Source organism: Onychostoma macrolepis, chromosome 01 (genome assembly GCF_012432095.1).
Source record: "Onychostoma macrolepis isolate SWU-2019 chromosome 01, ASM1243209v1, whole genome shotgun sequence".
In the NCBI taxonomy this organism is placed as follows: domain Eukaryota; kingdom Metazoa; phylum Chordata; class Actinopteri; order Cypriniformes; family Cyprinidae; genus Onychostoma; species Onychostoma macrolepis.
Genome location: NC_081155.1, coordinates 20,487,546 through 20,502,254, shown reverse-complemented (window position 1 = coordinate 20,502,254; position 14,709 = coordinate 20,487,546). Strand labels below are relative to the sequence as shown.

Below are 14,709 nucleotides of genomic sequence, written 5' to 3'. Positions count from 1 at the left end.
AAAAAAAAAAAAAAACTTTCTTAGAAAAACATTAAAGACAATAATTGAAATTTAAGGGAAGAAGTGGTCATAACAGAAATAAACTCATATTCAACATATTCCCCAAATCAGATTCTGACTTACAGAACATTGGTACAAAATGAAAACAAATTGTAAAATAAAGCCCAAAGCTTATTACATTTATGACAATAAATGTACATTTCAGCTGTATAAATGATAAATAAATTGCTTTAACTCTTTAACAATTAATTCTAATAGGTCATGCAGGCTGTCCAAAAAATAACTCTGGACACAAAGATTAAGTGAAAACTTAGAGAACACCTGAGTAAATGTTTTTGAGTGAATAGAAATTAATGAATACCTGAAAAATAGAGATCAAGAGACTGTGTGTGTGGGTGTGTGCGCGCACATTTTTGTGACAAATGAGGACATAAATGTGTGTAATGACAGGTATTACAAGGAGCAGGTGACTTTTCAGGACATTACCCCATGTCCCCACTTTTCAAAAGGCTTATAAATCACACAAAATGGAGTGTATTGAAAATCTGAAATAGCACAAAGTTCGCTGTAAAGGGTAGGTTTAGGTGTAGGGCAATAGCACATACAGTTTTACAGTATAAAAACCATTACACTTATGGGATGTCCCCACTTTTCACAAAAACAAACGTGTGTGTGTGATGTGAGTGTGTGTGGTCTGTGGTGTGTAATACTTGTATAAAGTCCAACTCAAAATCCATAAATTTTTTTAAGTAGACTGCAGACACGAGGGTTCACGGTTTTCTTTTTCTGGGTGACCTTCCCCATCAGCTTTGATATGACTCCTCCAGCCCTGGTCCCTTTTCCGGATTTATCTCGATGAACCACCTGAAAAACAAATGTGTGTTTAGAATTAGTGTGGAGGGGAAAAAAAGATGGTAACACTTTATCTTAGGGTCTCTTAACTAGTTGCTTATTAGCTAGCATATTACTAGACTATTAGCCATTTATTAACACTAATTAAGCACATAGTAATGCCTTATTCTGCATGACCTTATTCTACATCCCTAATCCTACCCAATACCTAAACTTAACAACTACCTTACTAACTGTTAATAAGCAGAAAATTAGGAATTTATTGAGGGAAAAGTCGTAGTTAATGGTGAATAAGTGTTCCCTATTCTAAAGTGTTGCCAAAAAGGGTACTCACGGATAACATATAAATATTAAAAGTATATAAAATTCTATTCTTTTATCAAGAACACTTCACTTTACTTTGTCAGGAAAGGAAAGCTTTCTTAAGAAGCTCCAACACTCAGATCTTTTGGACTGAATGATGTGTTTCAGTCTAGATTAAAGATATCTCTTTGTTCAAGCATTGACATAACACATCTTATACCCTACTATTTTAGCCATGTCTGACAGAACTGTAACATATGCACATGATCATCATTTTAATGATGAAGGATGGGTCCTAGATGAATCTGCTTCCTTTCAAGGTTTCCACCAACACCTCACCACCGATAGACATTTTATTTCCTTGACATTCACCTACTGCTCACTGGGGCTCAAATATTTGACAGGAAATTTCTCTATTTGATGCTATTCCCTGTTTATTAGGGCCAAATGTTTCAATGAAACATACATTTTCTGTATAGCTGCTTTAAAAATATATGTATTGTAAAAGTGATATAGAAATAAAATGTGAAGTGAATTGAATGTATGCATCCAAGTATCTAACCTTTGAATAAATTCCAACGTGCATGCGTCTTCAGCTTGGTATTGAAGATTGAAATTGTTGTAAGTAGAAAAATCAGCTGCAAGCCCAGACAGAAAAGCCGGCTGGATGCCCTCACAAATGATGTGCTCCTCAAGGCTGATCATCCAGTGCTGGATTCTTCTTCCTGGTGTTTCACCTGAACCTTTAAAAAGAAAAACACATTTAATGTTTTAATTTAATTCACATTTAATTTCAGCATTGACATAACATTAATTTGACATTGCCAGATTACAATTGAATGCAAAGAAAACTAAAATCATTGTAAACAGTCACAGAGTTCAGCACTTCTAACATAAGAAAAGCATTTCAACATGGACTGGTCTGGACAGACCTTTAAGTCAAAATGTGTATACTGTAAATTGTGTATTGTAAAATGTATTTTCATTTATATTCAGACAACAAAGAAAGCCCATCCACTGAAAGTCCACACAAGTGCATGGTAAATAAAAACTCAATTTCAAACATGCTAGCTTTACACATGAAAACATTGGTTCTCATACTTAGCTTTCGTGTTTACATTTTTAAGTGCTCCAAGCATATGATTTCCGATTCAGAAATCCAGCTAATAAGTATTCTATCACTTTAAATACAAAACCAACATGGATTGATGCAAAAACATAACCAACATAAAAACAATATAAGCACAACAGTAAAAATCCCCCTTAGAATAAACATGTCATACAAGAACATGCTTACCCAAATTTGCAAACACACCGAAATTTTGAGTTTGTTCGTTTGTTTTTTCAAACAGTGGAGGTTTAACGTTAGCAAATTCTGCAAACTGATAGCCTATTAGCCTATTAGCAAACAACACCGGCCATTTCAGCATGTTACAGAGACATCGATGTGATTTCAATCCAACAGTGTTTGAAAACTTAACTTTGCATAGGAATTATCTCATAACGAATGAAACTCACCCTGTAATTGGGAATAATATAATCCGAGTCACAGAGTCAGAAATCCAGTTGCACTCGATGATGTCGCATTTGGCGCGTTTATCACTGAAAAGAGCAAATAAAAGATAGTGTCACTTCCGATATCCACTATACAGATTAGTTGCAGTAGCAAATGTAATGTATTTTGTCTATGAAATCGCGCAAAGCAAAGGGAACTTGCCTGTTAACAAGACGGATGAAAGTCCCGGCGTGCTCACTGCAGTTTACAAAAATACTGGATAGTAATGTTTTATTTCCTTCGAGTTATAAATACAGTAGAATGCCGTTATATTGTGTCTACGTCATTTCACAAAAACGAAAAAAAACAGTAATGTACTGCTTTTGAACATAACAGGATTATACTGTTGAAATTCTGCCGTAAATTAACAGCAATTTTTAACAGTGTGGAATGTTAAGTTGCAAACCAATCTCCTCAACTTCCTTCTCTATTAGAAAGCCTTTATCAACCATCAAGCCATCTCCTACATTGAGATAGCCACACTGAATTTACCCCTTCAAAATGTCAAGGATGTTGCACTCATTGAAAATGTCTTTGTCAGAAATTGCTCCAGTGAAGCGGGCAGACACATAAATGACTGCACCTCGTGGATCACAGGCCACTAGAGACTTAAGGGTGTTAGTAGACTTGTAAGTGGAGTAAGTCTGACTCTGAAACACTAGTGAGCTTGGTCTCTGAATCTTAAATTCAGTGCAGTCTAAGATGGCAAAAGTATTCGGAAATTCTTCCTTAAATTTAGCTGGCATGTTCTCAGAAATAACATCCCTATGTGGCCAAATAGACAATTTTCCAAGACTATCATACATATAGTCCACCCAGGAGTTGATCAGTGTGCTGACACTCTGTAAACGGATGTTAAATCTGAAGGCTAGGTCTTTGTGGTCAAAATTTTGTCTTAATTTCATTAAGGTCAGTAACAATTGAGTACGCAGTGAAAGTTGTTTGATCTCATTATTGACACGTTTGTATGAGAGAGGAATGTGTGTTTGTGGTGCACATGGATCAGTTGGAATGTTAAAATATTGACACAAGCTGTTAAATTGCTCATAAGAAAACCCTGTGCAGTAGTGGAAATAATCAGGCACATGGCTTTGGTTTAAAATCTCAGGGTTTAAAGCATCTGAGGTGTGTGCATACCAGTGGCGGTTTTAGGCATGGGCGAACCGGGCAGCCGCCCGGGGCGGCATTTTTTCATGACACGTGGGGGGCGGCACAAGCACTTGAAAAAAAAATTAAAAATCATCTGCGCTGCTAAGCGGTTTTCTATTATCTATCATATAACTGTGTGGGGAATTGTCAAATTGGCGCCCCTGCTTGCTGAGAAGGTACCACGCACAGAAACTGTGTGAGGAGGGCTTGTCCGCTCCATTAGTGGGACAAGTGGGCTAAAGTCAGTCACACCTTAACTTTCTTCCAAATAACGCACATTTTATTCATAATATTAAAACACAGGCCTATAATTTGCACGTTTTTGTTTTTTCTGAATTGTGTGAAATTGCTAATAAAAATAGGTAATACAAAACGATTATGTGGAGGTGAATTGGTTTAGTCTTGACTTCTGGTTGTGAGTGACAGTGTTGGGGGATGGGAAATCTGTTGATTGTCGAGTGCCAAATAAACACAGAGTGTTTATTATGTATATAGAGTATATTTATTTAAGTTCTGATAACTTATACTGTTTTGTGCATAATTGTGTTTTTCAAATGTTCTGTTGAAGGATTTGTGCAACTGAGAAATATAAGCGTGTCTTACACTTATATTGTTATAGTAAAACATGGCTGTTTGTGCAAAATCTTTTGCAAAAAAACCTACAATTGTTTTTTCTTAGATGGAGGGCGCTCAGAGGGGTGCTGAGAGGCCAGGGGTCTCGCCCGGAGAGTAATTCAATGAACCGCCACTGGTGCATACTGAAGTTCCTTTTGAAGATGATGGAGTTGGCCATCCTTTGCCTCGAGTTGAAGCTTCAGATTTATGATGTCTTGCTTGTGATTGCCTAATGCGTCCTGCAGAGTTCTCAGTTCCTCTACATGGTCGCCCATATCATGTTCTTCTGTAAATCACAAAAAAGAGAAAGGAAACATGGAATGTTACTAATTTATATGATTTTCTTCTGTTTTACAGCTTCCTCTCTTTGACTCTGCAGGACCATCATCTGCAAAGCAGCCGTCAAACGACTTCCCGGATTTCCCTCTGCCAACATAGCCGTCAAATTTCTGTGCAGTGCTGCATGAAAAACACATGTGTAGTTACAGAAAATTGACAATCACACCATCCCAGTTTTTAGCTTTAGAAAGAAAGACCAGACAACAAGATACAAATCACATCTGGCATCTTGCCACGGGCTCCCCGACTAACGTCAAGTGTGTTCAAGACAGTATGCTCTAGGAGAGCCGACTTTGACACCTTGGCTGTGAGAATCAAAGGCACATCCAAAATGCAGACCAAAGCAATGAGGAGAGGGGTAGAGCTAGAACCTGTGGCAGCGCAGAAGTACTCGAACGTAACAGGTAATCTGGTATACCCTTGCGGCTTTGTAGTGAACCCCCATGCTCCACACCTTGGCACATCCCCAGACAGGAAGGTCGTAGATGGTACAAGCTTTGGCCTTTTGGAAATTAAATGTCCAGCAAAGAACAGCTGCCAAGACTGTCCCTATCTCCAAAGACAGGCAGATGGTGGTCACAAGCTAAAGGAGACCCACGCGTATTACTACCAAATAATAGGGCAGCTGGGACTCACAGGCATGCCTTGGTGTGACTTCTTTGTAATGTGCGCAGAAGACTACCACTTGCAGCGGATACATTTAGATGTAGAAAAGTGGCGTGAGATGAAAGACAAATTAGTGCAAGAAAGAAATCATGCAAGAAGTTAAAGAAAGTGCACAATTTTCTGTGATCGTAGATGAGACTAAAGATGTTCAGAAAAAAGAGCAAATGTCAATAGTTCTGAGATACTATTACAATGGTCTGATTTACGAGAGCTTTCTAGAATTTCAAGAGGCAGAAAAGCTTGATGCTGCTGGGTTAACTGAGAAAATAATTGGCTGTTTGGGGAAGTATGGTTTGGACTTGGAGTACAAGGAAAATCTTGTAAGTCAGGGGTACGATGGGGCAGCTGTAATGAGTGGGGCTCATTCAGGCGTCCAAGTGAGAATAAAAGCAGTGGCCAAGCATGCATTTTACGTGCACTGCAGTGCACACTGTCTGAACCTGGTCATGTGTTCTTGTCTGGATCTTATGTACATCAAAAAATGGCTTGAAGTACAGCGGAACATGTATGATGGTGTATCAAGGGAGCTCCAGCGACTTAGTGATACACGCTGGGCTTGCAGACAAGTAGCATGTCGCAATGTCATGGATAGATTGCCTGCTATTTTGCAAGTGCTTGAAGAGATCTCAGCTGAGAACAAACCTCAAAGAGCCGTTGAAGCAAAAGGCATATTGGCCCAAATTGATGTCAATTTTGTTGGATGTCTTGTGCTCTTTCGAAAGGTGTCAAGTGATTCTTAATATTTTGTCTGAGATGCTCCAGTCTAAATCTGTTGACCACTCTAAGGCTGTTGAACTCATTGACGCACTGAAAGAAACACTGACAAATTATCGCAGTGAAGCTTTTTTGAAGACCTATGGTCAGAAATACTTAAGACGTGTGAAAAGAGTCACATTTCAACAACACTTCACATCCAAAAGCGGTCAAAACAGATAGCTACGAAATTTCAAGATTCCATCATTACTTCCACACTTGGACAGCATGTAGAACCAGACAGCAAGGAGACTTTTCGAGTCAAAGTGTTCAACCCTGTCTTGGACACCATGATTGGGGAAATGGAAAGACGTTTTTCAGATGCCAATTGCAACATCGTGAAAGGCATTCAGGCTTTAAATCTGTCAAGCTGTAGTTTTTTAAGGGAGGAAGAGATTGTCCCTTTGGCTAATGCTTATGAGTCAAGTGTTGAAGATGTTAAGCATGAGCTTCACCAGATAGGGAGAGTCCTAGATAGACTTAAGGTGAATGGAAAAGAAAGTCCTACGTATACTCTGATGGAGTTTGCTCATTTTCTGGAACCATATAAGGATGTTTTCTTTGAGCTGTTCAGGTTGTGCAAAATAGCTGTAGTGTTACCAGTTAGCAGCGCAACATGTGAAAGGAGTTTTTCAGCTCTGAAGATAATCAAAAATCACCTAAGGTCTACAATGGCAGAGAGTAGATTGTCGAGTTTGGCTATTCTCAGCATTGAGTCAAAACGCACTACGGCCTTGAATTTAGATGACTTTGTTAAAAGATTTGCTGAACAACATGGTAATCGTCGCATTCAGCTACTGTAGGTTCAATTCACTTGCATTCTTTGGATGTGAATAGTAAATAATATTTCTGCAACTGTACACAGGTGCACCAAAGCTATTTGTTGGATGTTGTAACCTTGTTACACCAAAATTTGTGATTTAGTTTTTGGTCCATCCAAATTTTTTGGTTTTGTTAAAGAAGAGGTACTTGGGCACTTGATTTAAAGGGACTTTTGTTGCTTGCACTAAAATGATTGGATTGTTTTTATGTTTCATCCAAGATATTTGAATACTTTAAAGGGTCATTTTGTTTCTTTTGTTGCACCAAATACTGTTATTTATTTTATTCATTTTTGAAGACATCTGTTGGTGATTTAAATGTGGTTTCTGTGTATTTATGTGTTTTTCACTTAAGTTAAACAGTACTTGATACATTGAGACTTTGTATCCATATGCAATCTGCATTGTTTGTCATGCTTAGTAAATTAAACTTGGCATAGACTTAAACTCACTACAGGTTTCCATAGAACTCAATAAAGAGAAGTTAAATATACCATACCGTCTCATTTTATTTATGTCTTCCCAATCCAGAAATCAGGTTCAGATAAAGTCAATCACACATCAGTCTTTATTTCATTTTTATAGACCAATATAAAAATGTGCGCCCTAGTGTATACACAGAATATGTATAGCATTCCTTGAATCCACAAAAAACATGCAAGGATTCTTGCTTCAGTGTTGCCACCCCTCATAATTTTCATAATTTTCAATTTTCATAATTTTGTATTGTAGTATCAGGGGCATCATGCACTCATTATTTTTGAGGGGGCACGAGTGGGGGTGGCGGCTCTCATGCTTGTCATGTGACACAGTAGACACAATACCACTGTATAACTGATATAGGCTTATGTCCCTACTGAAAAAAAACCATCACAGAAAATTTTAATGGTTTCCACTACAAATACCATTACAAACATTACAAACCATCAACTTTTAACCATTAAAAAATGGTTTTCTGTAGTGTGTTTTGGGACGTATTCCATTAGGATTTATTGGTTTGAACAAGCCACCAATAGAAGGCAATCAATTACCAGTAGAGACCAACAGGCACCATTACAGTATCATAAACTTTTATTTTATTTATTTTTTATTTTTTTATTTTGTACTGTTCTCTGAGGTCCACTTATAATGTTATCAAGATTTTTAGATCAAAAACCATACTTTAGAAGTAGGCTATTTTCTGTCCTGTTCATCAGAACGCTCTGTTTGAATAGGTGTGGCGGATTATAGATTTGGAAGTAAACGCCCACTGCTACGATTGGCTAACAGTTCATGTTTGACAGCCTACGTTCTTCACATATGGCCACTGCTGTGATTTAGGTTAAAAACGCATAAATACTCACATCAAACAATCTGTTTAACAGACAAAGCAATAGGGACCATGCAATGAAAACAGTTACTCACACTTGTGTGTTGCGACATGGCTGTTGGATTCCGATAGACTCAGCACAGCATCGTCTTTTAATTTCAATCTTTCTGAAAATCCCGTATTGAATTGTGCCTTGTTTGTGAATGAATCCGCGGTAAAATGAAGTGAACAAATGATCAAGTTCTTAACGTGGACTGGAACTTCATTAAAAATAAAGTTCATCTACTCTTTCCTAATGTTGGGATCAGAAAAAAAGGCAATGAAAAGACTGTTTTAGTACTGCACAGCGTCTTGTTGTCTTCAGAGCCATCTTTATCATTTGGTTTCTGCGTAGACCTGGGCGTTCACCTCTCTTGTAAACACTACATGCGCAAATCGGTGGGCGGGGCTAAACAGGCAGTAATGTAGAATTGGTGGGTGGGGCCAAACAGGCAGCGATATAGAAGCAGGCGTTGATCTTCTTCTGCGGAGGCAGTGCTTATCCACACTATTACATCATAGAGTAAAACATTCCTAAAGCTGACGTTTTGGCAGACTGCTGCCAATATAAGCTGTTTTTAGACTAATGACAAAGTTTTGAGTTCTGAAACTTACAGGATGATTTTATAGTACAATGACCTCTTATATGTGAAAAGATCAGTGGAATTTCTCAGTTCATGACCTCGAACACTGTGTGGCTTAAGATGCTCCCCTTAAGAACAGTATTATTTTACAAGTAAATTGCATGTTTGTAATACTATCTATATGGACAGAATTCTCAAAATAAATTGGATTACAAGAAAAAAGCCTAAGGTTTGGAGAAGGCAAAAAGTTGATATCTGACTTCTGAATTGATATATAGTTTTAAAACTGACTTACTTTTAGTTGTGTGGGGGTGTGATGAAGAAGCTGTCATCAGTGCTGCTTGATAGTAAGAAGGGATGAAACAAGTCTAGCAAGCAATTCTCCACTGCTTCGTTATTTGAATAGTGGGTGGGAAATGTAAACTCTCCTTTGTAAAGGAGAGGAAAATTAAACACTGCATGTAACAGGCACCCACACTCTCTTGGACTCCGCATCAAGGGTAGGTTTTAACTTGTATTTTGCATCAGTTATAGGAATAGAATCATTTTATTTATATTGACATGATAGATATTTACAGTAGGGAAATTTGTTTATTTATTTATTATTTATTTCTTTATTAAAGGCTGTCACGTTTTAGGATTGCATTACTAGAACAATAGTTTTGACTGTACTTTCTCATTAGCTATGGAGGACACCAAACATTCTCAGAGACAGTTATCAACAACCTCAAGATCATGGGTCTCATCTTCCTTCATTATACTGGTAGTGCTTGGAATAATTGGGGTAACTGCTGCAGTAGTGGTGCAGGTATGTATTTGAAAATTCTTACCTTGTTACAATACAAGAAAATATTTACATTTTTGTAATATGGATATGTAAAAATAGCTTAGAAATGATTTAATTTCAATCCACCACTGCTGTATTGGGCAGCGTGTGAATTTTTTTTATATACTTTTCTCTGTCTAAACTAATTACCTTTTAAAAGGACATATTGTACACACACACTAAAAGGTTCTTCAGTGGTTCTTTGGGGTGGGTGAGCAACACTGCCATATAAAGAACCTGACCTCTGTGTAGTTCTTTAAAGGTTCTCTAACTCTCTCTTAGTTTAGTTGGGGAAAGGGTTAAAAAATGACATTAAATACAGTGTATTTTCTGAAGACATCGTGGTTCTCAACCTTTTTGGCCCCCAAAGGCCCCCTGTAAGAAAATATTCCAGGGCCCCCACATGAGACTTTTTGACTTTAGAAAAGCATAAAAGTGATTCAAAACAGCTTTTGCCAGAAACACAAAATCACGAGTAAATTCTCATTCATAGCAAACAAAGAGTGAGAAACATCTCAAATCTAAGGAGGAGAATGGGGTTCCTCTTATGGTTCTACATAGCACCATTTGACAAAGGAGCTGTCGGAACCTTTAAAGTGCTACATATGAACCACTTTTAGTGCTATTTAGCACCATTTTTTAGAGTGTATAAATATTCTATAAATGAGAAAATGTGATCAAATGTTTGATATTGTGTTAATAATTTCTAGATGTTTAGGCTACAAAATCATCAACATCATGTTCATGATTCAGTTGATATAGGTAAGTATTTTTCCCAACTAGTGGCTCAAATATTATTGTATAAATGTTGCATTATGGCTTTTGTTTATATGTATATGTAAAGATTGGCAAGTGATTATCATGTAAATTTAATGTAATACTTGTAATTCTTGTAAATGCACAGTGCATCATCCAGGTGACGAGCTCCGGATTGTTCTGGTTGGAAAAACAGGTGTGGGGAAAAGTGCAACAGGCAACACTATTTTGAGGAAAAAGGTTTTTAAATCAGAGATATCCTCCTCCTCTGTGACTGGACAATGTGAAAAATTTAATGCGATAATAAATGGCAGAATAATATCTGTCATTGACTCTCCAGGTCTGTTTGACACCAGCCTAACTGCAGATGATGTGATTGCCAGAATTAAACGCTGTATTCCTCTCTCTGCTCCTGGTCCACATGTCTTCTTAGTTGTGATTCAGGTGGGCAGATTCACAGATGAAGAGGCAGCAGCTGTTAGAACCATCCAAGCAATTTTTGGTGAGGAATCCTCCAATTACACCATGGCACTATTCACTCATGGAGATCGATTAGAGGACAAAAACATTCACACATTTGTGCGGAATAGCCCCAAACTGCTCAGTTTCATTAAAACATGCAGCGGACGATACCATGTGTTCAACAATCAAGAACGAAATCCTGAACAAGTCAATCAGTTGTTCGACCAGATTGATAAAATGGTCACTGGGAACGGTGGTCAACATTACACCAGTGAGATGCTTGAAAGGGCTGAGAGAGCAATTGAGGAAGAAAAACAACGTATCCTGAAGGAGAATGAGGAGAAGAGACTAAAGGAGATAGAAGCTCTGAGGGCTACACTTGAAGGTGAGGCCCTTGAAAAAGCTGAAGAAAAGCTAAAGAATGATCACGAGCAGCAAGCAAGATGGCAAGCTGAGAGAAGCACTTCAATTTGGGGCAAATTCATTACATTTCTTGGCAACTGTGTGAAGAAATTTTTCGGCTTATAAGTCAGTTCAGGAACGACTATTTAAATATTAAATAAATATTAAGTATTAAATAAATAAAACATGCCATGGATTTATAAATTTTATATATTAAATTTAAACTGCATTTTATTTTGTTCTCATGAATAGAATATTACTCAGTTTAAATTATATATAAAATGCTCATATCAGATGTAATTGTGATTCCATGGCATGTTTTATTTTTTTAATAATTATACCTAGTCTTTCCACTCTAACCAAGGATAATACTCAGCTTGATTGATGTTGCTAGGTTATTATTAGTATACCCTAGCTGCTTATCAATATTGTTTTTCCCTTGAAGTGTTTGCCTACAAAAGGAATGTTGTAGCTCAAATAAAACACTGTTCCCTTTGCATGAGTATGAACTGAGTGCACTGACTGTGTATGTATGGGGTTGAGAACTAGGTGTGCTTAACACCCAAAAAGCAATATACAATAGATATTTAGAAGATGCATTCCTAGCAACAAATGGCATTGCCCTGTCCATTATAAGATAACTAATTATTTTCTAGTATACATTCAATCAGGTTAAATATAACTTTAGCTTCATGCATGTGTGCTTGTTATGCAGGTGGCATAACATATGTGACCCTGGACCACAAAACCAGTCTTAAGTCGCTGGGGTATATTTGTAGCAATCGCCAAAAATACATTGTATGGGTCAGAATGATCAATTTTTCTTTTATGCCAAAAATCATTAGGATATTAAGTAAAGATCATGTTCCATGAAGATATTTTGTACATTTCTTACCGTAAATATATCAAAACTTAATTTTTGATTAGTAATACGCATTGCTAAGAACTTCATTTGGACAACTTTAAAGGCGATTTTATCAATATTTAGATTTTTTTGCACCCTCAGATTCCAGATTTTCAAATAGTTGTATCTCAACCAAATATTGTCCTATCATAACAAACAATACGTCAATGGAAAGCTTATTTATTCAGCTTTCAGATGATGTATAAATCTCAATTTCGAAAAATTGACACTTAAGACTGGTTTTGTGGTCCAGGGTCACATAAAACATCGACGAACTGAATATCTGAATCTGAATATATGAAATTTAGTTTGTATTGATTAAGCAGGTGCTTTGTCATTCAATGAACTGTACTGTTAACTCATTTTAGTAGGTGTTTTTCTCAGGGACTGGAGGTACAAATACAGATCAGCATAAAAACAAGTTTTTTTTTTGTTCATGCAACAAGCACAAGTGTGATCGTGGTTGCTTGTTATTCTCTTTCTCCTAAGTTATTTTGGCTTCTATTCAGTTTGATTTGATATTTGTAGTTTTTTATGCAGCATGATCACATGATGTATTATTGTGACAAATCAGCAGAATTTGCAACAACAATGTCAAGGAAACATCAGAAAACCAAACAAACCATACATAAAATTGATGATTGATCATTTTCTTCTCAAAATCACTGAAAATATTTAAGTGAAAGAGCAAATCAGTTTGAATGAGAGGCAACTAAAATTTGAATTGGAAAACTGTCATTTTCATTTAGAATTTGCATTCCCATTTGACTACAATGCTTGCAAAACTTGGTTGCTTTCGAAGCACTGCTTCATGAAGCTTCAAAACCTTTGGCCAGTGTCTATGTTTGTTTTTTTTTACCTCGGATCAGTTTTATAAATTTGTAGACATTTTAAATGACATATTTGTATAATAAAAAGTAAGAGTAGTATTTAATATTCTCTTATAATTTAATAAGTGCCCCATAAAACAAACAAAACAAGCCCCTAAAATAAAAGAACATATTTATACAGACACTTCATATTTAATGATATTTGATGAATTGTTAATTGCATTGAATTGATTACACTCTCAATAAAACATTTGCAATTTTTAAACATGTTTGGTCCTGTGTGTAAATAAAATGAAAGAATAAATTTAAAGTCATGGGAACAAATTCTTAATTCATCGCCACAATATATTTCATTTCGCCCTTTGGTTGTCATGTCCTATGACAAGCCGTTTTAGCATTTACTCTATAAAACACACAAGTACCGATATATGTATATATATATTCATGCTACTAGTACTTATTTTTCTAGTACTTATTTTCTGATGCGGTCACGACGCAAAGCGGAGTGGCTGTTACACCTCAGGTGTGCATTATTTTTCTAATAATTCAACGGACCGAAGTCAATTATTCCGCTTATACTACGGTTGCCACACCTCAAGACATCGATCAGATGATATAGTTCAAGGCATTCGTCCGGTATTTCTACTTAAATCGCTATTGTGAGTAGGATTATTTCTTCCGCATTTCATCCAACGCCTCCGTTGCTAATTTCAAAACGCCATTTTGAACCTAGTAACGGAGGCTTGAGCCGTTGATAACAGATTAATACAAGTTATGAGAGAGAGAGAATTACCTCTGTGCGTCTCTCAATAGTGTTCGGCAGCAATGTCTCTAGTAAGTGAAATTTAGTTCCTTTTGTTCACGAACAGCGCCTTTATTGTTATTTCGCTTGTGAGAAGTCATGTAGTTTTTAAGTTGTTTACTGATAAAATCGTCAGAGTAGCGCTAACAACATTAGTGCGGTGTATGTTAGCGTGTGTGTAAACTGTAACTGTTGTGTGTGTGCGGTCTGTGAGGGAGAGAGAGAGCGGGAGAGATAGAGTATGTGCTTTCCGTACATAATAAAGCGTGATTTTGTGGCAAAAACATGGACATGATCTGTCGTTTTTATCCTTTTATTTACTATATTTATTTATTTGGCCAGTGTCGTTGTGGGTTTTGGTTATTTTGCTGTTGTAAGACCTTTGAAATAACAGAAATCATTTTGCTAAGTGATATGGTCATGTAATGCGGTCAAGAGATGCCTGGAACTACGTTCGCTGTGCGTTTCCCTGAAAATAATTGCACACCTCAGAACGTTCATCAGCCAATCAGATTCAAGCATTCAACGGCCCTGTAGTATAAGAATGAATTAATGCGTATTATTGCCACCGTATTGTAAAGTGTTACCATTATTTTTCTCTTTGCGCCATTATATTCACTGTTTGGCAGTTCGCATGCTTCTTTGATGTTTTTAATCATTCAGTAGAATGTTGTTCAGTGATTCATTTGTCAGCAGGCCAATGTCTTGTGTTAAAGTGATGATACACCAGGCAACATTTTGA

The 14,709-nt window shown here is 36.8% G+C and overlaps 1 protein-coding gene and 1 long non-coding RNA gene across 2 annotated transcripts; one reads left to right on the top strand and one right to left on the bottom strand.

Moving 5' to 3' along the window:
* Positions 1-666: 666 nt before the first annotated feature.
* Positions 667-2,810, bottom strand: LOC131546982 (uncharacterized). Its single transcript, XR_009272822.1, has 3 exons — positions 2,674-2,810; positions 1,718-1,898; positions 667-864 (listed from the first exon to the last, which is right to left on the bottom strand). It is a non-coding gene; the product is annotated as an uncharacterized LOC131546982 (long non-coding RNA).
* Positions 2,811-9,465: 6,655 nt separating this feature from the next.
* Positions 9,466-11,557, top strand: LOC131543832 (GTPase IMAP family member 9-like). The gene is made up of 4 exons (XM_058781651.1): positions 9,466-9,485; positions 9,669-9,793; positions 10,522-10,573; positions 10,716-11,557. The coding sequence occupies exons 2-4, from the start codon at positions 9,671-9,673 to the stop codon at positions 11,555-11,557; spliced, it is 1,017 nt and encodes a 338-aa protein (XP_058637634.1). The 5' UTR covers positions 9,466-9,485; positions 9,669-9,670.
* The last annotated feature ends 3,152 nt before the right edge of the window (positions 11,558-14,709 follow it).

What these genes read in the sequence shown, in the direction of transcription:
- LOC131543832 (XM_058781651.1), top strand. Translation starts at nt 9,671, where the DNA reads ATGGAGGACACCAAACATTCTCAGAGACAGTTATCAACAACCTCAAGA. An exon ending in CTGCTGCAGTAGTGGTGCAG is followed by an intron (nt 9,794 to 10,521) that starts GTATGTATTTGA and finishes AATAATTTCTAG; the next exon opens with ATGTTTAGGCTACAAAATCA. An exon ending in TCATGATTCAGTTGATATAG is followed by an intron (nt 10,574 to 10,715) that starts GTAAGTATTTTT and finishes GTAAATGCACAG; the next exon opens with TGCATCATCCAGGTGACGAG.